The sequence below is a fragment of the Macadamia integrifolia genome, chromosome 11, assembly GCF_013358625.1.
Source record: "Macadamia integrifolia cultivar HAES 741 chromosome 11, SCU_Mint_v3, whole genome shotgun sequence".
NCBI lineage: Eukaryota > Viridiplantae > Streptophyta > Magnoliopsida > Proteales > Proteaceae > Macadamia > Macadamia integrifolia.
This window is the reverse complement of record NC_056567.1, coordinates 7,877,423-7,902,740: the sequence shown is the minus strand read 5'-3', so window position 1 is coordinate 7,902,740 and position 25,318 is coordinate 7,877,423. Positions and strand designations below refer to the sequence as shown.

The 25,318-nt window shown below is 42.1% G+C and overlaps 1 protein-coding gene and 1 non-coding gene across 4 annotated transcripts in view; one reads left to right on the top strand and one right to left on the bottom strand.

Moving 5' to 3' along the window:
* The window catches only part of LOC122093775 (integrin-linked protein kinase 1-like), an 86,631-nt gene extending 73,341 nt beyond the window's left edge, over positions 1–13,290 (top strand). For all 3 annotated transcript variants that reach the window (XM_042664253.1, XM_042664251.1, XM_042664252.1), the window contains one exon: positions 12,655–13,290. In XM_042664253.1, the coding sequence (XP_042520187.1) occupies positions 12,655–12,765 (111 nt within the window). In that variant the 3' untranslated portion in view covers positions 12,766–13,290. The remainder of the gene's footprint in view (positions 1–12,654) is intronic.
* An 11,404-nt stretch (positions 13,291–24,694) lies between these two features.
* On the bottom strand, positions 24,695–24,801 carry LOC122094486. Its single transcript, XR_006144802.1, has one exon. It is a non-coding gene; the product is annotated as a small nucleolar RNA R71 (small nucleolar RNA).
* Positions 24,802–25,318: the final 517 nt, after the last annotated feature.

The following is a 25,318-nucleotide window of genomic DNA, read 5'->3' as shown; positions in this document are numbered from 1 at the left end:
ATGGTCACCTTTTCATTACCTGAACCTGAACCACCTCTTGAATGATCACCAACATCAATAATATCCACCTCTTTGTGTTTCCCATTATCAAGTATAAAAGGGGAGATAGGCAATGGGGAAAGAAAAGGGATCTCATCAGTAGCATTTTCACTTTCATTATGCTCCTCCTGAAAAAGATGCTGATAAGGGGCAAAAAAAGGAGCAGACTCAAGAAAGATGACATCTTTAGAGAGAAGCCTTCGTCCGGAAAAGGGATGATAGCACTTGTATCCCTTGGTAGTGGAGGGGTAGCCAAGAAAAGTACATTTAAGAGCCTTGGGGTCAAGTTTAGTCCGAGAAGACTTATTAATATGGACATAACAGATGCACCTAAACACTTTGGGGGGAAGAGAGAAAGAAGAAGACTAAGGAAACAAGGTGTCCAAGGGAGTTTTGGAGCCAAGGAGTTTTGGTGGCATACTATTGATCAAAAAAGCAGCAGTAAGGAGAGCATCAGACCAAAAGGTTTTAGAACATGCATGTCAAAGAGAACTCCTATTGACCTCTAACAAATGGCGATTTTTCTCAGCTACCCCATTTTGTTGAGGTGTGTCAACACAAGCTAGCTGATGGATAATGCCATGATCAGAAAAAAGTCTTGAAGACCACTATACATATACTCTCTCCCTTTGTCAGAACGAACAATTTTAATTTTGGTGTCAAACTGTGTACATACCATATGATAAAAATTTTATAAAGGCATCATACACATTACTTTTGTGCTTCATTAGAACAGTCCTAGTATCACGGGAAAATCATCAACAAAAGAAACAAAGTAACGAAAACCAAGTAAAGAAGTTGTAGTAGAAGGCCCCCAAACATCAAAGTATACAATATGAAAAGGAACAGTAGATCTATTGCCATGATAAGGATAGGAAGAATGACAATGTTTGGTAAAAATACATGGTTTACAATGAAATACATGAGAACTAAGAAAAGAAGTAAACAAATGAGGTAATTATTTCCTCATAACAACAAAAGATTGATGTCCTAAACGTTGGTGCCACAACTTCATAGAATCCACAGAACTGTTATCAGTACGTCACACACATATGACTGAGCTGTAGCCAAAAAAGGTGATTGAGGTTCAAGTAGGTAGAGTCTTTTCTCTTCACACCCACTTCCAATAATCCTCTTCGTCACCAAATCCTGAAAGAGACAATGAGAAGGAAAAAGAGTGACACAACAGTTTAGGGATTTTGTTAGGTGACTCACAGACAAGAGATTAGTGGCAAGGTTAGGAACATGAAGAACAGAATCAAATAAAATGGAAGAAGTAATAGGAATCTACCTTTACCAGAAATGGAGGAGAGGGAGCCATCGGTCACCCTAACCTTATCTCTACCAGAACAAATAGAGTACGTGTCACAACAATGAGACGTACCAGTCATATGATCCGTAGCACCAGAATTAATAATCCAAGATGGAGCTATGGAAGGGGCAGACAAGGAGACCTGCAAGGCGGAAGTTGAGGAATCTGGCACTGTAAGTGAAGAAGACGATGAGCCTACCAGTTGAAACATGACCCTGCGGAATGCTGCAATATCCTCCCTAGTAAGGGAACTATGCTCTGCCTGTGGGCTAGGAGCAGACCCTAGCATGCTCAGCCTAAACACTATGGGCTCTAGATCCTCCACCACGAGCACCCCTAGAACCACCACGCATGCCGAAGGTTGACCATGAAGAACCCAGCATCTCTCCTTAGTGTGCCCAGACTTCCCATAATGATCACATCGTCTGTCATCTCCACGAGGTGGGCCTTGGCCTCGGCCTCGGCCACTAGCACGCCAACTCTCTAAGAGCTAGTAGTAAGAGCTGATCGCTCAAGAGGAGGGACATGTTCCATGGCCACCCATCTGGTTTCCTCACTCTGCAAATAGCTACACCCTTCATCAAGGTATGGAAGAGGAGACCGGCCCAATATTTGTATCCGGATTGGCTCATACTCGGGATTCAACCCACCAAGCAAAATAAAAACTCGTTCCTTTTCAAATGTCCTATAAACCTTAGCTTCATCCTCAGGATTGGGTAGTTGGAGACCCCTATAGTGATCATACTCCTCCCAGAGACTAATGACAGTGTTGTAGTACTCAGAAATGGTCCTATTCCCTTGCTTCATGCCAATGACTTTCTGATGTAATTGATAAACTTTGGCCGAGTCACCCACACGGTAAAAAGTTTTAGTTACGCTATCCCAAATATCCTTGACAGTTTCTTTCCTCATAAACCTTCTTCAAATCTCAGGTTTCTTAGAAAAAATCAGCCATGTTATAACAGTGGAGTTTTCAATCTCCCATTTTGGATGTGATGGATCATCTGGGTTAGGGGCCTTAATAGTACCTGTAACATACCCTAGCTTTCCCCTACTCCGCAAGGAAAGCTTCACAGAATGGGCCCAATCCAAATAGTTGGTGTTGTCTAACTTCATAATAGAGATCTGAGTATGTGGGTTATCAAAAACCTTAGGAGTAGGAGGTGCACTCAATACATTGGCTGAAACATCACCAAAGAGGGCTCTAAGTCCACTATCTTCAGACATGTTGTGGATGAGGAGTCACAAACACAATGGGGGGAGTACACGCTCTACCCAGGTTTTCTTTCCTTGAACCAAACACAAAAAATTCCAGCAGCCAAACCAAGCATACACTTCAAAAAAGATTCACACCATCTACCTTCTTCAAGGGGTAGGATCATAACATAGGAGCACAACAGCCCTCAACATCATATCTTATAAACACATAGCAATTGGAAGCATCACAGTCACATTTCAAAGCCAAAAAAGACTAAAAACAGGGCAGGCTGTACCCTGTGAGCAGCAAAGAGTTGAGTTGTGCAGCCTCAACTCAAGGGGGCTTGTAGCGAGACTAAGAGGGGAATAAACCTGGTTTTAGCTCCAAAGCTGACCAGATGAGAGAGAAAGAGAAAAAATGGTCCAGGGTTGGCGGTGAGCTTACCTAGACCTGGTTTTTCTTATTGCAACTTTCAAGTGTCTCTTTCTTCAAAGAAAAACTCCCCTTGGTGTCCCCATGGTCTCCTTGCGTGCCTCTCATGGATTCTTCAATCTTCTCACATAGAAGTCCCTTTCCTTGGAACCCCTTTGTAACCTAGGGTTCCAAAGGGAAGAGAAGAAGATCGGAGATTAGTAGCTCAACTCTCAAACCAACCTTATATGCTCTGATACCAAGTTAGAATATGTAGATGAGGAAGAACAATGAGATGAGAGTTAGAGAAGAAGTAGAAGAGGGAGGAGAGGAGACGATGGTATGGTTGAATGATATGTTGAGTAAAATCTCACTAACACCAATATATTACTTCACAAACATATTTACAAGAAATTACACATACCTCCCTAAGGAGGAAAAAAGGGAAAATTAAAACATAACATGACAAATTACTAAACTACCCTTAGAGTAACATAACTAATATCTCTAACACATCGAGTGAAGGTTACACGCCCTTTGACAAGTGACTTCATAGGTTCATGTTGATGAGTCAGCTTAGGAGCCAATTTGAGAGGCCAAATTGCAAAATTGGAAGAAGCAATGTACATGGAAGTTGGAAGTTATAGTTCGTTGAGTCCTCTTTCCCTATTGTCGTTCCGAATTGGTACAATTTGGGCATACAAGTGTCATGTGGCATGAGGCACGTGCATGGGAGCAGCCAAGGGCTGCACATAGGCAGCAGCAGTAGCAACATAGGTTGGCGTGCTACACACAAGGTAAAGGCCGCGCACATGGCAAGGGCCACTAGCTAGGAGCTTGGGCAGCCTGGGTTATGCATGTACAACACAAGGCAGTGCATAGCAATAGGGAGCCGCGGGCCATGCCCCGTAGTCCTACCACACTTGCACACAATAGCCGTAGGCTATGGCGCACAGTAGGGTAAGGGGCCACGAAGGTCTTAAGGGTGCACAACATATGTTTGACGAATTGCCTCTGGGAAGGGTCTGTTTAAGGTGCTTTTGGTAAGTCACTTCCCTAGGACACAATATATGCCTCGTTAGGCACCAAAATCTCAAGAGCGCCAAACTTGTCACAAGATTGAATTCAATATAGAGGCCTAAGAGAGCCACAAAGGTTCAATGCTTATCGGACGATTAAAAAGAAGACGTGCGCTCGAGTTGTGGATCCACGACATAGAAGATGCTTGCACAACCCTGCTTATTGATGAAGCCCACAGAGGATTTGTGGATGCAATCCAATGGATGCCTGATCCTCTGCTTTATGTATGTAGGCAAGATGGTCCGAAGATTCGTTTCGAATGGTATTGTGCATCCTTTATTTCATTAATTTCGATTGAATGATGATCGTATCACCAGCAAATTACAAGAGCTTGTCGACATGCAATATTCCAATTCGAGGATGTACAAGCCACCGCGTTTTGAGCAGGAGAATCAATGGCTCAGAAGTGAGCCATCGGCCTGTGACATTATCAACTAACTGTCACTAGATTCCTTTTGGAGGTTATCATGCCCTCCCTCCTGTGCCGATCAAACGGATAAGATAAGCTACGAGAAAGTTATTTGAGGTGGCATGACCATGTTCAACATAGGCCTTTGGATATTGTAGTATGGAGGAGGGATTTGATTCAGATTAAAGAATCTAAAAGTGCTAGGGGTAGACCTATAATAACATTAGGAGAAGTGTTGAGGAAAGACATGCATATCTTAGACCTTGTGTCAAGTTTGATGTCGAATAGAGCTGATTGGAGGCAAGTATCCATGTAGCCAGCCTAATTTAGTTTGGACAAGCTGAGTTGTTGGCAAGTTTTTTTCTTTTGGGTAAATAAATAAATTCATTACCAAGCAAGAGAGACTATACAAGGGAAGAGAGAGAAAGGTGAAAGAACAAAACACAAGGGCAAGAGCCACTAAAGCAAAAACACCAACAAAGGGCAAAGTACAAGCCCAACAACGACTGAATGATACATCAAAGGGGGGAGGTAATAGTGGATGGGAGACCCCAGGACACAATAGTGAGCCTATTCCTTGGGGTGTTTTGGGTCATGCGGTGATGGAGGAAACTAAGTTTGGAGCTAACATTAAAGTAGATGGCTTTCCAAATCCTATCAAATGATTTAGAATTGGAAGTTCATCTACGAAGATTGCGTTCCATCTAGATATGGTTGATGGTAGCACAAAAGGCGAGCTTTCCAGTAGTATCACAAATAGTATGACCACCAAAGGTCATATCAACCTAGATCCATTATTTGTTTATAGGAAGGATTCTTTTAGAAGAAGGCCATCTTGAACTAAGGACTCTCTTCCAGACAGTGGAAGAGAAAAGACGGGAGAAAAAGATATGATCAACATCTTCAGCGTCATTCCAACAAAAGCAATAAGAATGGGGAACCTGGATGTGTCGATGGATGAGGAAGCATTGCGTAGGGACGTAGTTAGAGAGAGCTCACCAAATAATAAACTTTTGGTGAGGGATGTGACCTTTAAACCAGATGATGTTGCGTCAAGTGGTAAAAGGATCCTTAGTATGAATGAAATCCCAAGCAAAGGCAGAAGAGAACAATCCCAAGGGGGACATGGTCCAGATAGTCTTGTCCTGTCTTCTCCGATGGCCAAGGGGAATGGGAGGGTGAGAGGACTAGAGGTCGGCAAGTGGGGTGGGGGAGGGAGGAGGTGACCAAACTCCCAGAGAAATGATGGGGAGGCAACTTTGGAAAATCTACTCAGGCTAGGGGGTAAATGACTTTGGGGGAGATTAAAAAAAAAAAAAAAAAGAGGATGCCTGACTGGTGCCATGGGTCCAACCAAAGAGATCGAGGACCATCCCAATGGAGCAAGAAATAGCACTTGGGGCCAAAGGCTTGAAGGAGAGGATTTGCACCAGATTCAAAAGGAGTCAAAAGGAAGGGAGGCAGTCCATAAGGAGTCGTATTTGAGAAGGTATGAGAAGACCCAAGAGACCCAAATACTGTTGTGATTAGAAGAAATCTTCCAAATGAGCTTAAGGATGCCCATAGTATTAACATCTTTGATTCTTCTCAAACCCAAACCTCCTTAAGATTTAAGCTAACAGACTTTATCCCATCTCAAAGGGTGAAGGAATTTGGAGGAGTTAGTGCATTTCCAAAGTAAGGAGTGGTGGACGGACTCAGAAGATCTGATGGTGGATTCAAGGAGAATGAAGACACTGGACCGTTACAGGTATATGGATTGGAGGACATATTTTACAAGGACAAGACGACCCACGTAAGAAAGAAGTTTGTCTTTCCAGAGTTGCAGCCTTTTCCTCACGAGGTCGAGCATGGGAATACAATAGTGGGTTGTGGGCTTGGTGAGATGAGAGGAAGACCAAGGTGACCGAGAGGGAACCATGGGAAAAACCAGTGATCTCTAGGAGGCGGGCTATAGAAGGATTGAGGATGCTAAAGAGGAAGAGTTGGGATTTGAGGAGATTAATTTGGAGCCTTGAGAGGTAAGTAAAGAGATGGAAGGAGTACAGAACAGAGGAGATTGATTGAGGGTCCGCTTTTGAGAAGATCATAAGATCATCAACAAAAGCAAGGGGTGAGAAGGAGGGTTTACATTTAGTAATGGGGGAAATAAGGTGGAGGTCAATGGAAGATTGGATGGATCTAGAAAGTACCTTAAGGGAAGGGAGAAGAGGAATGGGGAGAGAGGCATCTTTGTCTGATACTTACTGAAGAGGGGAAGTAGCTAACAGGGCTACCATTGACAAAGACAGAGAAGCAGGGGGGAGGAAATACAAGAGTGTATCCAGCGAACAAAGGTGGGAGGGAAGGACGTTTAAAGCAGTACTTTGGAGATGAAGTCCCATTTGATGGAGTCAAAAGCTTTGTGGATGTCTATCTTAAGGAGGGCAGCCGTGGAATGGGATTTCCTAGTCAAACCCTTTCAATCTCATGGCATAAAATGATGTTATCAACTATGCTTCTACTAGCTATAAAAGTAGATTGGTTAGCATTGACAAGGGAGTCAACAACCTTTTGGATCTGGTTGGCAAGGATTTTGGCAATAAACTTATAAAGGAGATTGCAGAGGGAGATGGATCTATAGTCAGACATGGAGCAAGCTCCCTCAATCTTAAGAATGAGGCAAAGAAAATTGTGGTTTATCCCTTTGATTTGATTTGGGGCAAAAAAGAAGCTTCTGATGGTACAGATGAGGTCAGGCTTGATGATATCCCAGCAGAAAGAGAAAATTCCCATACTAAAGCCATCAGGCCCAGGAGATTTATTCGCTTTATGGGAAAGGAGGACAGCCAAAATCTCATCATCGGAGGGGATGGAATGAAGGGATGGGAGGATATGGCTAGGGATGAATTTATTAATCAGGCCCTAGGGGAGGGGGTAGGAGAGAGGTGAGGGAGGATGGAAGAGCTCAGAAAAATAGGAGACAGCTTTAGACTTGATGTCCTTAGGGGAATGAAGGGAGGAACCATCACTGGAGATGAACAAAGGAATGAAGTTAGCATTCACTCTAGCCCTCAAGGATCTATGGAAGTAAGCGGAGTTGGAATCTCCGAGCTCATGGATTTCAGATGGAGAAATTCTCTCCTTTTGGGTAGGAATGGAGGAAAGCTCCAGGCCAACCAATGTTTCTTCCTCCAAAGGATCATGATTATGAAGATCACTTTGGAGCTGGACTAGGTGGAATCAAGCTTATCTCTGCAGGAGGAGATCCTAGAAGAGATGTTGCCATAGGTGGAGGAGTTCCAACTCTTGAGAGCGAATTTAACATTTATGAGCTTTCTGGCAAAGGCTAAGAGGGGAGAGGAGGAAGCATAGATAGGGATGTCCCAGGCTTCACAGACAATGGGGAGAAAAGCTTGATGAAAGAAACACATGTCAAAGAATTTGAAAGGCTTGGGGCCGAAGGAGATGAGAGAGCGGACAGAGAGGGAGATGGGGCTATGATCGGAAATGCTAGGGGGATTGCGAAGGAGGCATGAGAGGAGAGGAAAGAGGCTAACCAAGCTTCATTGACAAGAACTCTGTCAAGTTTGCAAGCAATTCTATTTGGCCCACAAGAATGATTATGCCAAGAGAGTTTGGCACCCGACGATCTTAAATCATTCATTGCAATCCTCAATGTAGTCATTAAAAGGATCATTAAAAGGATCAACAAAGGAAGGGTCGATAGGGTCGCCCCCATGCTTTTCGTGGCTGTAACAGACCACATTAAAGTCTCCCGCTATCCCCTAAGGGAGGGAGCTAGAGGAGGATGCGAAGGAACGAAGATCGGTCCAGAAAGATCTCTCGAAGGCACAATTCAAAGTATAGATGACAGAGAAGAAACAAGGGTTGGATCCATAGTTGTCAAGGCCTAGGTGACGCCTAGGCTTCCAGGCGGTTTTCCTGGGGCCTAGGCGACAGCCGCCTTGTTGCACTGCATGTTGCCTTCTATTTCGACACTGATTTATGCCAAATATCATTCAAGTAAATGTTTTTAATATTTGTTATTTCATTTACTTAAGATATTATTCATAAATATGCAAATACCCCCTATTTGAATCCAATAAAAATAGTTTAAAAATCAAATTCCAAAAGGATAAAAAGTCAACCCCCCAGTCCAAGAACAAAAACTGGATTTTGGTTATATGGACTATTTTCAACTTTTAAATGCTAGGGTTTTTTCTCAATTATGAAAATTTTATAAATTCTATCATGTTAAAACATTGCTAAAAACCAAAAGTCCGGTAAAAAAATATTTTGTTTTGATATTCATAAAATTATTTTCATTCAGGCGATTTTAACAGTATTCGCGCACTTAAAAATAAGTTTGACTAAAGCATTACTTTGTCATTGCAACTCAGATTTAAGTAATCTTAGACTTGTTAGAAAGCTGGTTTTATATTATAACTAATACAAAAAGTCTCATGTAAAAATAAAATCATTTGACCAGTCAAACTTATTATAGAATTAGAGCATTTTTCTAAATGTTGATTTTTTATAACTTAATATGACTTAATGTTAATTTTTTATGATTTGATGTGGCTAAATGTTGATTTTTAATGACTTGATGTGGCTTAATCTTGATTTTTTATGATACAAGGTATATATAACTTACTAAATAATGTTAGAAAATAGGAAAAATAAAAAATAACACTTGTTGGCCTAGTTCGCCTTAAGGCGGGTGCCTTCTCGCCTAAGCGCTTAGACAACCCTCCACCGCCTTGGTTCGCCTTGGCGCCGTGACAACTATGGTTGGATCCAAAAGGGTCAGAGATGGAAAGATGAATGCATTGGGAAGAGGAAGATATAAGATTCAAGAAGCTTGAGGGTGTTCCAAAGGATCCAGATATGGCCATTAGGACAATGGGCATAATTAGAGATGAAGGGCCAGTGGGGAGTAATGGATGCCACAATACGGAAGGCATTGGTCTGAAGGACTTTTGTCTCAAGGAGACAGCAAAGAACAACATTAGAAGATAGAATCCAGGAGCGGATGACAGCATGGTTTGCCGAGGAATTTAATCCTCGGACATTCCATATGGTCCAAGGGATCATTGAGAAGGAGGTGGGTGCGGGGTCAGAACCTCCAGGGGGCTGGAGGAGAGGCCTGTTGATGGCCAGAAGTAGGGAGGCACCTAAGCCGCTGATGATATTCCTTATGCGGAGATGGCTGGGTTGAAAAAGAGTTCTTTGTACCTGTAGCAACACATTTGTTCTTGAGAGTAGACCCTCTGGTCAAGGTCTTACAGGAACTTGGTTTTTGGAAGTGGAGATCTTCAGATGTTAGGGGAGTGCAAGGGCACAATGGAAGCTTCAGAGGAGAAAGGGGCAGGAGCAGCAACATCACGAGACAAAGCGTCGGTAGCCGTTGAAGCAGCAGAAGAGAGCCGACAATCATCGACAAGGGAGCAGCAGCAAGCAGATTGGCATCGGAACAAGTAGCGTCTGAGGCAGGAGCAATAACAGAAGGGGATGGGTGCGTAGGAGGGGCTTGAGCGGACCTGAGATGATGAGGTTGCCCTTCGAAGGAGACGAGATGATGGTGTGGTGACCTGGATTCCGGAAGGCCATTCATAACAGTAGAGGAAGGGGGCATGCAAAGGGCCTGAGATGGAGGAGACAAAGGCATAGGTCATTGAGGCATCCACAGGATCACATGGAGGCAGGCAGGGGGTGACTGAAGTAGCAGACGAGATAGAAGCCTTAGGCGATCTTGATCAGAGGAGGGGTCAGTAGATAAGAGAGAAGCTCTCAACAGATTAGACGGATCGATGGGTGAGATACTGGGTGAGGGAGAAGGACAAAAAGGGTTGAGGAGATGACCTGCGTGGGTAGGGGATGGGTCTGGTGGGTCGGTAAGTTATAAGGAGAGATGATGGTGGTCGGATTTAAGGAAGTGAATGGGTTAAAAGCTAAGACCGGATTGTGGAGGATCGGGTTAGGAGAATGTAGCGACTGGTGCACGCCCGAGATGGAAGGGCCAGAAATGGTTAGAGGGATGAAAGGAACTAGAAGAGGTGGTGGGACTCCCAGGGAGAGGGAGGGGAAGGATGGGAGGAAGAAAGGAGGGAGAAAAGTGAAGATCGCCAGTTTCAGAAGAAGGGATAGAGACATGACGAGGAGGAGAGAGGCTTGAGTGAGAAGAGTGGCAAAGGATAATGTTAGGCATATGCAGAACTTCAATGACAACCTCAGCGGCGATTGCAGAGCGAGGATACGACAAAGGAGAAGATCCTTGGGATAGATCCCTTTGCTCTTCGTCGGGATTTGACATTGACAAAAGGAGGGACAATCTGTTTTGCTCAGTAGGCCTTTGCTGGAGGTCCATTGGACCTAGGAAGGAAGGTCTGGCCGACGGCGAGTTTAGGGCTTCATTGGGCTTGGTTTGCTATGAGACTTCAATTCCTATTGCGTTTCTTCTTCTTCCTCAAGTCTGGAAAGGAGAGAGATATCTATCTTTTCCAACATCAGAAAGTATTATGACCAAAAGATTTACAAATCATGCATTGGGGAGGAACCATTCATATTGAACTAGGAAAAACGAAAACCCTTCTTCATTATGAACCGTAAAAGAGGATGGAGGGGTGTCTTCGGCCGAGATTTCAATGCATTATTCTAGCTAAGGATAATCTATACATCAGTTTGGTTCTGTGATCAGAGAACAGAGGTTTTCCAATGATAGAGCCCACTAAACGCAATCCCTAAGAACAACAATAGTGAAAAGGGAGATTATGAAGAGCAACCTAAACAGGGATCGATTTGAAATCATCGTTGCTTAAGATGGAGTGTTCATCCCAGAGACGAAGGAACATTTGTTTTTCCCAACAAGCCAAGGACCTCCTTCTAATGCTTTAATCTTGTCAGCTTCTTCAGAAAACTTGAAGATGAAAATCCCATTTTCGAGCAGATAAGCGGATAGCAGGCCTTGAATCCTCCATTGTTTGAAGATAGAAAACTTGACAATGTGGAAAGGAGGTCTGCTCCCGAGAAAATGGCCGATCAGGAAGTTTTGCTATTTAGAAATTTTAGACTCAAGCAAGCCAGAGGGACATAATCCAACCTTGTCGCCAACCACAGAGGGAGGAATGAAGAACAAGGAGTGACCAACTCTGGAGGGGGAGGGGACTTGGCTGACAGTAGAGTTCCAAGGTCTGGGAGTGGAGAGAGGAGGGGCTGGAGTTCGCAAGGAGAGTTTCAGATGGGCTATGGCTAACGTTGAAGGAGTTCTGATGGTAGGAACCGTCGGAGGAAGAACGAACGTGGAAGGGATCAGGTCAACTCAGGGAGGAGTAACATCTTGGGGATTTAGTTTGCTTTTCGTGTAGACTGGAAGCTGCATACGGAGGCAGTTAGAGAGCTCACCAAGCAGTCTCCAAATTTAAGTTTATTTCTTGTTAGAGTAGGTTTGTTGGCAAGGTTCATCAGAAGGTCCTGCTTTATAAATGATACAAGATATGACCAATTTCATGGAGTAATGCTGAAAGTGGGACTGTCCCTTCCTACAGTTTGGTAGGAATAAGTGTTTACCCTCATTAACATACAATTGTAAACACCCTTAAACACCTTCCCTCCCGGAAAAAAAATAATTAATATATAGTACCCAATATATGACATTTTTCTTTTTTCAGATGTCATACCAACAATTCAACAAAGGAAAAAGCAGAAATGAGAGCACTTTCACATAATGTGTGGGAAAAGGCTGGGCACACATATATAATGTATGTGGCCATGTGGGAGTGCTCTCATTTGTGCTTTTTCCTTTGTTGAATCGTTGGTATGACATCTGAAAAAAGAAAAATGTTTTGTGAAATTGCATGGTGGGAAGCTTGGGACTTGCGTGATATAATAGTTTCAAGTGCATATCATTTTTTGTCCTATTATATTTAGGGAGAAGTTTTCCTTCACTGCGCCATGAGGATCACTGCTCCATCCTAGGGTTCACAAACCCCTATAGGATTTTAGAACCTTCCCTAAATAACCCCGATACCCCCACACACATCTGAGGCCCGCTCAGTGAATGGGATTGTGGCCTTAGGAAATTTGGTCCTTAGATATATGTAATGACTTATTGAGTGCATGGATTGATGAAAGATTGTATTGTGCTTCTTGGTTCGGCCATGTGTTCTATTCCGATTATTGTAATTGCTAAGCTTTACCTTTTTGTTCTCTTTGTACAATCTACAGGTTATTAGAGTCATTAGACCTCTGAGATGCTTCCAGAACCTTGAGGCCATATTGAAGAGAGAGAATTCTGATTTAGGCAGCCACTACTCGTCTTGTTCTACCATTGAATGAATAAATATCTGCACATGTTCTGGTTGGAAGCGTACTTGTACAAATTTCCCCCCTGCAATCCTTTTCATCCTTGTCTTGGTGAAGACTCGAGATTCAAGATATCTGGATCAAACTGATTCATTCTCATAGCACACTATATCTTAATGGTTGGAAGTTTAGTTCCGCTGACATGTTGGCTACCCCTTTTCTATTTTTGGGCTGAGAACAAGACTTGCATATGTGCGTTGCTCATGCCACTGTCAGGTCTGGGGAGGGGCAGATGTACACAGACTTACCTCCACTTCAATGGCTGATTCTGTTGTTTATTAGATTTCTTCCAGCTGTTTGGATTTTCGATGGCTAGTTCCCTTGCTGTCCATAAATGCATTTTTCATTTTAACCACTTCCAAGGAAGTACACTCGTCAGGTTTTCCAAACTGCTATTGTAACACTCAGTTCTCATTAAAAAAACTTACACTCATCATTCAGTGCAGCTTACCTGCTGCTTTGCAATGGCAAAAATGTAGTTTTCTATGCTTGATCCAACAATGTATTAAATTACCTCACTACCAATTCAATTGCGAAAATCATTGAATATGCATTTCTGGAAATTACTACGAGTGGATGAAATCTTATACGTGAAGAAGCTTATCCCGATTTGCCGATCCTGATTTAGAGATGGAATTTCTCTTCTCTGCCTCTCTTTTACTTCCTTCTGTGGTTACCTCCAGAGTCTACAATTTAGAATTAAATGCGAATGTCATTACATTGGTGCTTCGTTGGTTACCGGTCAAGAATGACAGCCTTCATATCTACTTCTCCTTGCCTCGGTGGAAGCACAACCCTCTTTTTGGATCATTAGTATAAGGGAAAATTACAAGTACCACCCTAAGAAAAGTCCCATATGACAAGTGAGTGACACTTTTTCAAAATCGCAACCACTCTTATTTTGAGTGATGGTGTTGCTTAAAGATTTAGAAAAGAAGAAAAGCCAATATTAACCATATTATATCTCCTATATAACCCATCCCAGTTGTTTGAAACCCCATTTACTGTGTTCTCAATGGAGGACCTGCAACACCATCGCCCATTTAAGAAGATGGTCGAATAGTAGGTGAAACAAAAAAGAAATGGTTGGGTCTGTCCCATGGAGACTTTATAGACAGAAATGGCTGAAGTCAAGAGAGGAATAGCTCAGATATTGCATACGCTTCAGAACCCTCCCAAGATTGAGCCGGCATCAGCTACAGGAGATGTGGTACAGAATGGAGCTACAAGTCATCATGGAAATTCTTCCGGAGTTGACTCAGGAGAGCCAGAGCATGTCCGACCAACTGGTCAGAGAGGATCTTCACCTACCCGTCTGAATGGTCAAAAAGGGGCCTATTCTAGGGTCCCTCCTTCTAGGGTAGTGATGGAAGATGAAGAAGAGGAATTCACAGCACACGTCCGCTTTGAGCATCTGGAAACAGAGAAAGAAAGGAAGCTAAGAGAACAGTTAGAAAAGTTGGAAAACATGATTCGAGCAAGAAAAGGCTCAGAAGGCCAAGCAGTGGATTCTGAGAAAATGAGTTTCTTCTCTAGGGGCGAGAATTCCAGAAAAATTCGAGTGGTAGACTGATAGGTTTGATGGGTCAGGAGACCCCAAGGCTCATCTCAAAGTCTTCCTCAACATCGCCAAGTCATGGCAACTTGCAGATAACCAGATGGGGCAGGCCTTCATGTTAACCCTATCAGGACCAACACTGAGGTGGCTCACACAGTTGGAGTCATCATAAACTCAGAATTGGACAACGGTAGTGAAAGCCTTCACCAAGCAGTACTCCTACAATATTGAGGTGGATGTGAAATGTCGGGAGTTTGAGACATTGAAGCAGCAGCCTAAAGAAGGATTCACCGCCTTCTTGATGAGATTCAGAGACAAGGCCACCAAGATGGCAAATAAGCCTTCAGAAGCAGAGCAGGTAGACATGTTGATAGAAAACCTATCAAAACCCTATTATGATGTTCTTTACTATCAGCATTTGCAAACTTTTGATGCCTTAATAGCCACCGGAATGCATGTGGATAACAGAATTTTGAAAGAGGCCCAGTATCAAGGATCCTCCCAAGATGCAAGCAAGAACACCTGAGTCGGATGGGGAAAGGGTCTGAAAATTAATGTGTGTAGTTCAGCGATCAGTCTCACCAGCCACTTCTTCACACGCCTTCATAATACAAGCAGATGCATCTGCCTAAAAGGCCCCTCGCCCAAGAAGGCAGTATTCTGATTTTGGAGTGCTAGTAACGGCTGCATATGAGAAGTTAAAGAAGCAAGGATTGCTAGGGACAGTGACTTCAAGAGTGATTAGCAACTCTCCTCCAAGTTGGTATAGGGATCATGAGTATTGTGCCTACCACACTTAGAAGGGGCACAACACTAACAGATATTTTGGTTTATAGCATGCAATTTAGGACTTGGTAGATAATGGAACAATTGAAGTCAAGGTCAAACAACCTCCCAATGTCAATACTAATCCACTCCCTGATCATGTGAACAATCTGGATGAAGAAACTATAGAGAATGACTCCACTCAACTCATTGTACCTAGAGCTCAAAAAAATCATATGAATGCCCGTGCTTACAGAAGAGTCATGAGTCAAAGGACTGGAGTCAGAAAGACCCCTAGAAGAAGAGAATCATCAGAAGAAGAATCAGAAGATCATACGCCCGCCATTCATCCTTCCTCATCCACAGAAGGGTCCACCACATCACATTACTAACCCCCACCATATTTTCCACCTCCACCATATTATCAACCTCCGCCATATCATCAAACTTTTCCCCACCATCAAAGTGGAGGAACCTCTTCATCCTATCACCCCCGGTCTTCATATCCTACCTCTCACATTACATCATCTTCATACCATCCCACTTCATATCCCTCATCACCCTCATACCAATCCCACTCTCAAAGTTTGGTGTATAACCCAAAAGAAGGATGGACGAACGAGTATGATTGGAAGGATATGCTTGCACTATCAGATTCCCCAAAAATGACTTCATCAACAGGGTCAGTAAATGCATTAGGGGAAGACCAGGAGAGTGATCCCACTTCTTTAATTCAGTCTGCTATAACTTCAGAAGACAATCCAGAAGTAATTGAAGAGATTAAAACTGATCTTTTCAGAGCGGTAACCACATTGGCTATAGGGGAGCAGATCAAGGAATACACTTCCTTAATCCATGTAGGAAGTGACACTGAGGATGATGAGTCAGGACTAGTCCAACTTCGAGCCAGTAATGATAGGACCAACCATATGAAAATCTTTCGGTTTGTACGCTCTGAATACTACTAGCGTTTGGATGCTGGAGAATTTGATAGTCCTGAGGAATCTGATGAAGAATCAAGTGGGAGTGAAATCAACAAAGAAGAGGATGATGACGATGATGATGAGGACAAAAATGAAGATGAGACGGATGGAGATGACTCTGATTCTCGAGAGGATGATGGGTATTCAGACTGGGATGACTACCAAAAGGGCCTTGGTACAATGATTATGATGTTGAGTCAGACTATTACTCACCAGAACATCCGACATGTTTCTCAGTCTATGCTATTGGTGGTGATGATTTGATAGTTGATCCAACATGTCGCATTTACCCTTCCCTCTACATAGGAGGAGATGATTCTACGTCAGATTCAGAAAGTGATGAAGGATCTAGAGAGCCGATGCAAGTTTATTTGGATGAACCAGATTACCTAGTCAAGCCAGAACCAAAGCTGTGTGAAGTATACTCCACTGCATTAAAGATGCAGAAAAGGATAGAAGAAATTAACAAAATGTTGGGGGAAGTAACTATCAGTGATTTTTACTACCGGGAGCAATTGGATGATCTGGAGGAGATGACACAATCATAGAGGCGGTAGACGCTACATTCCAACAGCTTTCCAATACTGTCAAAAAGCTACGAGCCAGGCTGTGGATATTGGTGGGGGTCCTCGACTTCCCACCCCAAGTTGGGAAGGAGAATCAGAAGAAGAAAATGATTCTATGGTGGGGATAATCACCCTAACCAATAGTGATGATGAAGATAGTTATCCCACGTAGAGTATTGTGAAAAAATCAATCAACATGATGGAAACTAGAAGTGGGAAAGACTACAAGGGCAAGGTTCTAGCAGTAGAATAGCTAAGAGCTAATGAGGCTGGAACTAGCAGCGTGAAGAAAGAACCAAAGAACCCAGTCTTGACTCAACTCAAGAAGTCCCAGGTAAATATCTCTATTTGGGGATTGTTGATGGCATCCCCTTCGCACCATGAAGCAATCTTGAGGTCTCTCGCTAACGTTCAAGTACCGATCAAGATAAATCTGACACACCTCACTCATATAGTAGGGGCAACATATGCGGTGCAGTCCCTGATGTTCTCAGATTCTGAGCTTCTTAAGGAAACCCAACACAATCGGGCTCTCCACATTACAGTTGAATGCCTTGACAAAGTGGTTCCCTAGGTTCTTGTTGATAACGGGTCCACTTTGAATGTGCTACCACTGAGATCAGCAAAGAGTATCGGCATCAACTTGGAAGAAATGAGGCTAACCACCTAAACTATAAAGGGCATACGATAATACCAAGAGGAAGATCTTTGGCATCATTACCCTTGCTGTAAAGATTGACCCGGTGAAGTTTGATGTTGATTTTCAAGTCATTGATATATCGGCAGCTTTTAACATGGTCTTAGGAAGGCCTTAGTTGCATCCTGCAAAGGCAGTGACCTCGAGTCTCCATCAAAAAATAAAGTTCATGAGGGGAAGGTGGTCTTAGTGGCGGGAGATCCTGAAGTGGTTAACACTTTGACCAACATTGAAAATGGGGAAGAACAAGACCAGGAGGTGCAAATGAGTGGTTTTGAATTAAACACCACTTGCATAGCCATTGCCAAAGAAGCTCCAAAGGAGTAACTATGAAGCCATCTGGAGTCCGCCAGTGAATCAGATGATGAAGAATATGCAGTACTTTCTGGGCATGGGGCTAGGAAAATATCATCAAGGAGTTCCAAAGTAGCCTAGTTTGGCAGTAAACAAAGGAAAAAATGGTCTCAGGTACACTCCCCAACTATCAAAGGGCAGAAAGTGCTGAGGATGACTAGGAAGATCTCTGTCACTTACTACCCTACTCTCAATTGGTACTTTGCGAAAGGAGGAGAGGACTTTCCTTTTTGTGGAAATGTGGAGCCATGGTTTGATGAAACTGCAGCAAAGATGCAACCAGGATTTGAAGTGTTCTTCCAAGACGAGTTTGATTGGGTGACTCACGAAGTGGAACAACAGCAAATGCTGGTTAAGGAAAGTGATCAAGGCAGTTGCATTACTGGGATAGTGAAAGTTGCAATGATTAAAGATGGGTTCACCTCTGGCAACCCCACAACACTAATCCAATCTACAGAATTGCCAAGTCCTCGAGTCCTCCTGAAAAGGGAGTGGGAAAAGAAAAGACTTACCTGGAGTTTACCACTTTTCCTTGATGTGAAAGGCTTCATTTTCTCCTTCCTATAAGAGCCCAGAGCCAGAGAGTTGCATGAGCTCAAGCCCCATCCTTTTGGAGGAAGAAGCACGTATACAAAGCAAAGGAGAGCACAGAGGATGATGGTTTGTATGTACTATGCCCGAACCAATTACAATGGGAGGGCTCGTTAAGGTGGTCAAAGATGTGACCGAGGCAATGGGATGGCATCCCTCAGCAGGCTTGAAAGATGGACTTCATAGAAAAAGGAATGAGCAGTCTCTACCAATTTTCACCCCTCAGAAAGTTTGGCTTCTAGAAGCACGAGACTGATCAGTTGGTATTCGTGAAAAAGCGGGCACCTGTCCAGAGGAACTATTGCGCCCCTAAAGAAGTAGCAGTAACTTTCTCAGAAGGAGAAGAAGGCCCTTTGTCATGCCTCCTCATCCATCAAGCCACTGAACCACTCCAGAACTAGACAAGCATTGGAGAAAACTTCAAGTTTGCTCATGCTTTCAAGTCAACTAGCCTAAATACCCCTAGCGAAAGCATCAAGCTAGTTATCGAGTCTGTAGTCAAATCTATTATTTATGATTCTATGTCAACCTTCCCTCTTAAGGAGAGTTTAGAGTTTTTGTATGTCGAGTCTGTTACTCCTTTCATGAATGAAATTTCTAATTCTGAGTATGACTTGCCTCCTTTTTCCGATGATGATCTTAATAAATATTAAGAACTAATAAAACAATGCAAACCAAAGAAAGCCCAACCCATCCATGATGATACTCGGGTTATTAATCTAGGAACCGATCAATGCCTTCAAGAGGTAAAAAGTGGCACTACCCTTGACGAAGAAGAAGCAGAATGGATGATTAATCTTCTGAAGGAATTCACCGAAGTCTTTGCTTGGTCTTATGACGATATGCTTGGTATCGACCCCAACATCGTGCAGCATTGATTGCTGACTTACCCTGGGGTAAAGCCAGTAAAGCAAAAGCTCCAAAGAATGCATCCAGAATGGAGTGAGAAGATTAGAGAAAAAGTTGTGAAGCAATGGAATGCGGGGCTCCTACAAGTGGTGAAGTACCCCCAATGGTTGGCCAATATTGTACTAATACCAAAGAAAGATGGCAAGGTACGAATGTGTGTGGACTTTCAAGATCTTAACAAAGTAAGCCCCAAAGATGATTTCCCATTACCTCACATTGACGTATTGGTGGATAATATGGTGAGGCATGCTTTGTCTTCATTCATGGATGGATTCTCGGGATACATCCAAATGCACCTAGAGGATCGTGAGAAGACAACCTTCACCACTCCATGGAGAACCTATTGTTATAAGGTGATGCCTTTTGGACTGAAGAATGTTGAGGCAACTTATCAAAGAGCAGCCATGGCCATATTACATGACATGATGAATAAAGATGTGGAAGTCTATGTGGATGACATGATAGTAAAGTCAAAAGATCGACAGGGGCATATTCCTGCACTAAGACGATTCTTTGAAAGAATCAAGAAGTATCAGCTGAAGTTGAATCCTCAGAAATGTATATTCGAGGCAGCAACGGAAAATTTGTTAGGCTTCTTAGTGAGTGAAAGAGGCATTGAATTCGATCCTATCAAGATCAAGGTAATTCAGGAAATGCCCATGCCTCAAACTAAGAAGCAAATATGAGGATTTTTGGGTCACATCCAGTATATTAGCAAATTCATAGCTCAGTTGACTACAATCTGTGAACCAATTTTCAAGCTGCTGAAGAAGGGTTAGCCAACTAAATCGAATGACCAATGCCAATAAGCCTTTGACAAGATCAAGGAGTACCCACCAGTATTGACACTGCCAGTGGAAGGAGAACCACTTCTGTTGTATCTGTCCGTGGGAGAATATTCCATAGGCTCTTTGCTAGCACAGAAGGAAACAGAAAATGGGGCAGAGCATGCCATATATTACCTCAGCAAGAAGTTTTTAGAATATGGACAAGGTACACACCTTTGAAAAGAACTTATGCTGCGTTGATTTGGGCAACTAAAAAGTTACGACACTACATGGTTTCCTATCCGGTGCACTTGATCTCAAAGATGGACCCCATCAAATATCTCTTTGAGAAACCAGCCTTAACAGGAAGGATGGCCCGTTGGTTACTTTTGCTATCAGAGTTTGACATCACCCATGTTACTCAGAAATCTATCAAGGGTCAGGTCTTAGCTGATCATTTGGCTGCTCACCCCACGGAAGATGGAAGATCCTTGGATGATGCATTTTCCAATGAAGGAATCACAGCAGTAAAGGAAAAAGATACAGTTAATGAATGGCATTTATTCTTTAATGGAGCGGCCAATCAGACGGGATGTGGCACGGGAATATTACTTGTCACTCTTGATGGCCTTTATTTGCCTTCAATATTTTGCCTCGACTTCCAATATACCAATAATATTGCCGAATATGAAGCTTGTGCTTTGGGACTCGAAATTATTTTAACCATTGGGGTGAAAAGGATCAAGGTATACGGTGATTCATCCATTGTCATCTATCAGACACAGGAAAAGTGGAAAACTAGAGATGAGAAGCTGAAACCATATCAAGAACATCTAGAAGAGATGATTGAACACTTTGAAAAGATTTCGTTCGAATACTTCCAGAGGGATAACACCAAGTTTGCTGATGCCTTTGCAACCTTGGCTTCTATGGTAGAGTGCAACCCTATGGCTAGAATCCGACCATTCTTGGTAGAACAAAGAAGTAGGCCCATTTATCAGAATTTCGTAAACTCTCTTACTGTGGATGGTCGATCTTGGTTCCTCACATAGTGGATTTCATCAGGGAAATGAAGTACCTAGTTGAAGCAACTGATAGAGAGAAGAAGGTTCTGAGGAGATATGCCACCTAGTTTATTCTCCAAGAAGATCTGTTATACAAGAGATCCTATGATGGTATACAATTGTTGTGTGTAGATGAGGAATAAGCTACCACTATCATGGAAGAAATTCATCAAGGACTTTGTGGACCCCACATGAATGCCAAGATGTTATCTAACAAGATCCTCAGGCTAGGATATTACTGGAACACAATGGAAGCAAATTACGTAGACTTTGTCAAGAAATACCACAAGTGTCAGATATTTGCTAGCATCATACATATCCCACCAACAGAGCTACATTCGCTCAGTTCACCTTGCCCATTCTCCACTTGGGGCATCGGCATCATTGGGAAAGTCAACCCTAAAGCATCCAATGGACGAGTTCATCCTGGTAGTCATTGATTATTTCACTAAGTGGGTAGAAGCTCAGTCCTATACAATCGTCACATCTGCTAAGGTGGCCAAATTCATCTAAGAAACTATCATTGCGTGATATGGAGTACCTCAAGAATTGATATCAGATCAGGGATCCCACTTCTGGGGTAAGACCGATAAAATCTGCATAAAGTTCGGCATTAAAAGGCATCGCTCTACCACTTACAGGCCACAGACAAATAGGGTAGTAGAAGCAGCCAACAAAAACATCAAGTCATCCTACAGAAAATGGCGAAAACACAGAAGGATTGGGCTGATAAGTTACCCCTTGCCTTATGGGCATATTGGACTTCTGTACGATCCTCGATAGGGGCAACACCTTTCTCTTTGGTATATGGAATTGAGGCCGTCTTACCTGTGGAAATCCTGGTACTGTCCTTAAGGGTACTTGATGAGCACATTTATGTGTGAAATCTAGGGTAGTAAAACATGCATTTTACATATTTAGAATGGAGCTACCTTGGGTTTTACTCTCTTTTTGTAGGTTTTATATTTTCAAGGCCTTAAGGACTATCGGGCGCTATATCTTCAATTTTACACGTAAAGAGGTCCTATTTCTTTTCATGGTTGCGAAGAGGATGAAATTCTGAGCAAGATGGACGTGTTCAATTAAAAGTACACATTCGTTTGGTCACCCGTACAAATGATTATTCTTTTAGGCCAGAAAAAGAATAATGGATCAGAACTGAACCGAGATGCAGAACCAGCCCGTTTGCAATTGTTCGAGAGGTACAAGGAATATTCCAAATGCCAACAAGGATCGATGGACCACATCATTAAGTGATTAAAGATTTGTTTTTGGTAACAACAACTACCTAGTGTAGTTGGTGAGCTATGGTGTACAAAATTCCCTTGCTCACCAAGAGGTCTCAAGTTCGAATCTTATGGTTGTTTTTTTTAGAAGATTTTGTTGAAGATTTCCTGCTTTTCACTCACTTAAAGCACTAAGGGCATGGAAGGGATTTCCACATCAAATTAGAAGCAAGCAAAATCGTGGAAGGGTTCCTGCGCAAGAAGAGAAGAAAAAAAAAAGGAAAGAAAAGAAAAAGAGGAGAAATAAAGATTGTCCAAATCTTCTCTCTCCTCCACATCATCATCCACCAAAAGATTGTCCAAATCACATAAAGCAAGAAGGAAGAAAATCGTCCCTAGGAGAGAGAAAAAAGAAGAAAAATAAATTAGAAAAAAAAAGGGAAAGAAAATAAGAAAAAAATTATAGGAAATTTATTTCTCTCTTCTCTCTCCTCCACCTTAGCACTTTTGGTCTCAAAAGATCTCACAATCAATTGTGGGTTTCTCTATTTTAGGAAAGAGAAAATTGTTACCCTACCTCCCCATTCCCTATAAATACAACTCATGTAAGAGGAGGGGAGACAATTCATTCTTCTTCTAGTTTTTTTTAGTTGTTCTCTCTCTCCCTCTCTCACTCTTTGGTTTTAGTCCTTCTCTATTTTTGCTTTAATCACTTTTGTAATAGTTTTTTTTTTATGTCAATTAATGCAAGCACTCTTTTATTTTTATTCAGTTCTTTTTATGTTTATGATTTATGCAATTGAGTTGTAATTTTTTAAGTTATAGTTCTAGGCTTAGATCTAGGTGACAAGATCACGAGCCGTGGAGCAATTTTTTTTCAAATTCAAGCATTGATTCAAGTAAGTAGGCTCCTTCAGTAGTCTTCTCTCCCCCCTCTCATTCCCTCTTCTGACTACCCTTTCTTTCTTAATTTAGGATTTTTATTTTCAGTCGTTACATTATTGCTATTCCTTTCCCCCAAGGTTCATGGCTAGTGTATGTGTTGGCTTTGCCCCTCCTAGCCATAGAACCATCAATTTATTGCTTTTATTTTAATTGTCTCCCTTTCCCTAAAGCCAAGTAGAGAAACCCTTGTAAGAGTGACTCTCTGGTCAAGTAGGGAAGCTCATATTATGATGCATCCCTCGGGCTAAGTAGAGAAACCTACTTGTGAGTCTCTCTCTAGCTTTATCCCCTTTCTTTTACTTTATTTTTATTTCAGCATTTTTTTTTTCCTTTATTTATTTATTTATTTTTTTTAATTGCGTGGGTTGTTTATTTTCAGTTATTTATTTATTTAATTTTAATTGCGTGGCTTGCGTCTTTAAATTCTTAGATGACGAATGGTTAGACGTTATTTTAGATACATATGTTTTGGACGGTAATTAGAATTAGATCACAACCATTAATCAGTTCACTTTCGCATTATTAAAAGAAATAAAAAATAAAGTGGCTGCTCTCCCTGTGTTCGACCCGTAGCTACACTGATCCGTACGCTTGCGGTTACATTTTAAATCTCAAACAAGTTTTTGGCGCCGTTGCCGGGGAGACAGTTCCATGTTATTTTTCACTTTCTTTTGGTAAATCGGAGTGCTTTGTTTGCTTTGTTTTATATTTTTCCTTTTCTTTTATTGAATTCCTGAGAAGAACAACTTACAATAATAGTTGTATCAGTGGAGGTCGCCATGCCTCACACTATGATAAAGACAGGTTTCGCCCTGTAGCAGTACCTCAGGAATTGACCTGGGCAACCCCGAATCCCTGCCGGTAAGCTCCCAAAAAAAGAAAACCAAAAAAAAAAAATCAAAAAAATCAAAAAATCAAAAAAAAAAAAAGAGAGTTTTGCTATCCATTCTTTTGTGCTTGTCTTACTTTAGTTGCGGGTATTTTTCTGTTGCATGAGTGTTAGGTGGGTACGTAATACTAAGAATCGGTTAGAAAGAAGAGATCCAACAACTAGTGACCCTATACGTTTGCTCTCTTTAAAACCCTTCAATATGGGAGACCAACAGCAAAACCCTTCACCTAAATCTCTGAAAGATAGGTTCTACCCTGCTAGAACAGCCCAACCTTCCTGTATAGTTCTACCACAAGCCCAGGGCAATAATTTTGAACTCAAATCTCAATACATCACTATGTTGCCCCACTTTCATGGATTGACCTCTGAGGATGCATACCTATTTCTAAGGGAATTTGAAGAGGTATGTGTTCTAATTAAGATCCAACAGCTTTCTGATGATGCTGTTAAGCTTAGGTTTATCACTTTTGCATTGAAAGACCAAGCTAAGAAGTGGTTGTATGGGTTACCCAAAAATTCCATAACCTCATGGAACAGTTCACAGTTGTCTTCCTTAAGAAGTTTTTCCCAACTCACAAGACCAATAAGCTTAGAAGTGATATCCTTCACTTTAGGCAAAAGTCTAGTGAGTCATTTTCCAAACTTATGGAGAGATTCAAGGATCTACTCCAAGAATGCCCTCACCATAGCCTAGACTTATGGCATTTATGTCAAATAATTTATAAGGGTATTGATTACCCAACTAAACAAATGATAGAGTCTATGTGCCTTGAGGGATTCACATCTTTTACAGATGAAGGAAAGGCATGGGAATTCTTACTTGACTTAGCTGACAAAACCCGTGAGTGGGAATCAACCCAAGAGAGTGAAAGAACCATAGGAGGAAAAAGATATTTTGTGGATGGGATAGTAGCCAAGGAAGCCCATTTGGATAGCCTAATCAAGAGAATTGAGGCTATTGTTCCTAGAGAGCCATCATCAGTCAATTTGGTTAAGATTTGTGCTTGGTGCTAGTCCCCTGGACATCTCCTAGAAGAATGCCCCAACACCTCTGAGGGCACTTCTAATGATAGTGTTAATGCCTTATACCAGAATAATCCATATAGTAATACCTATAATCCAGGATGGAGAAATCACCCAAATTTCTCTTGGAATCAAGGCAACTAAGCAGGGCCTTCCAATTTCCATAATCAAGGTCAACTTGGACTC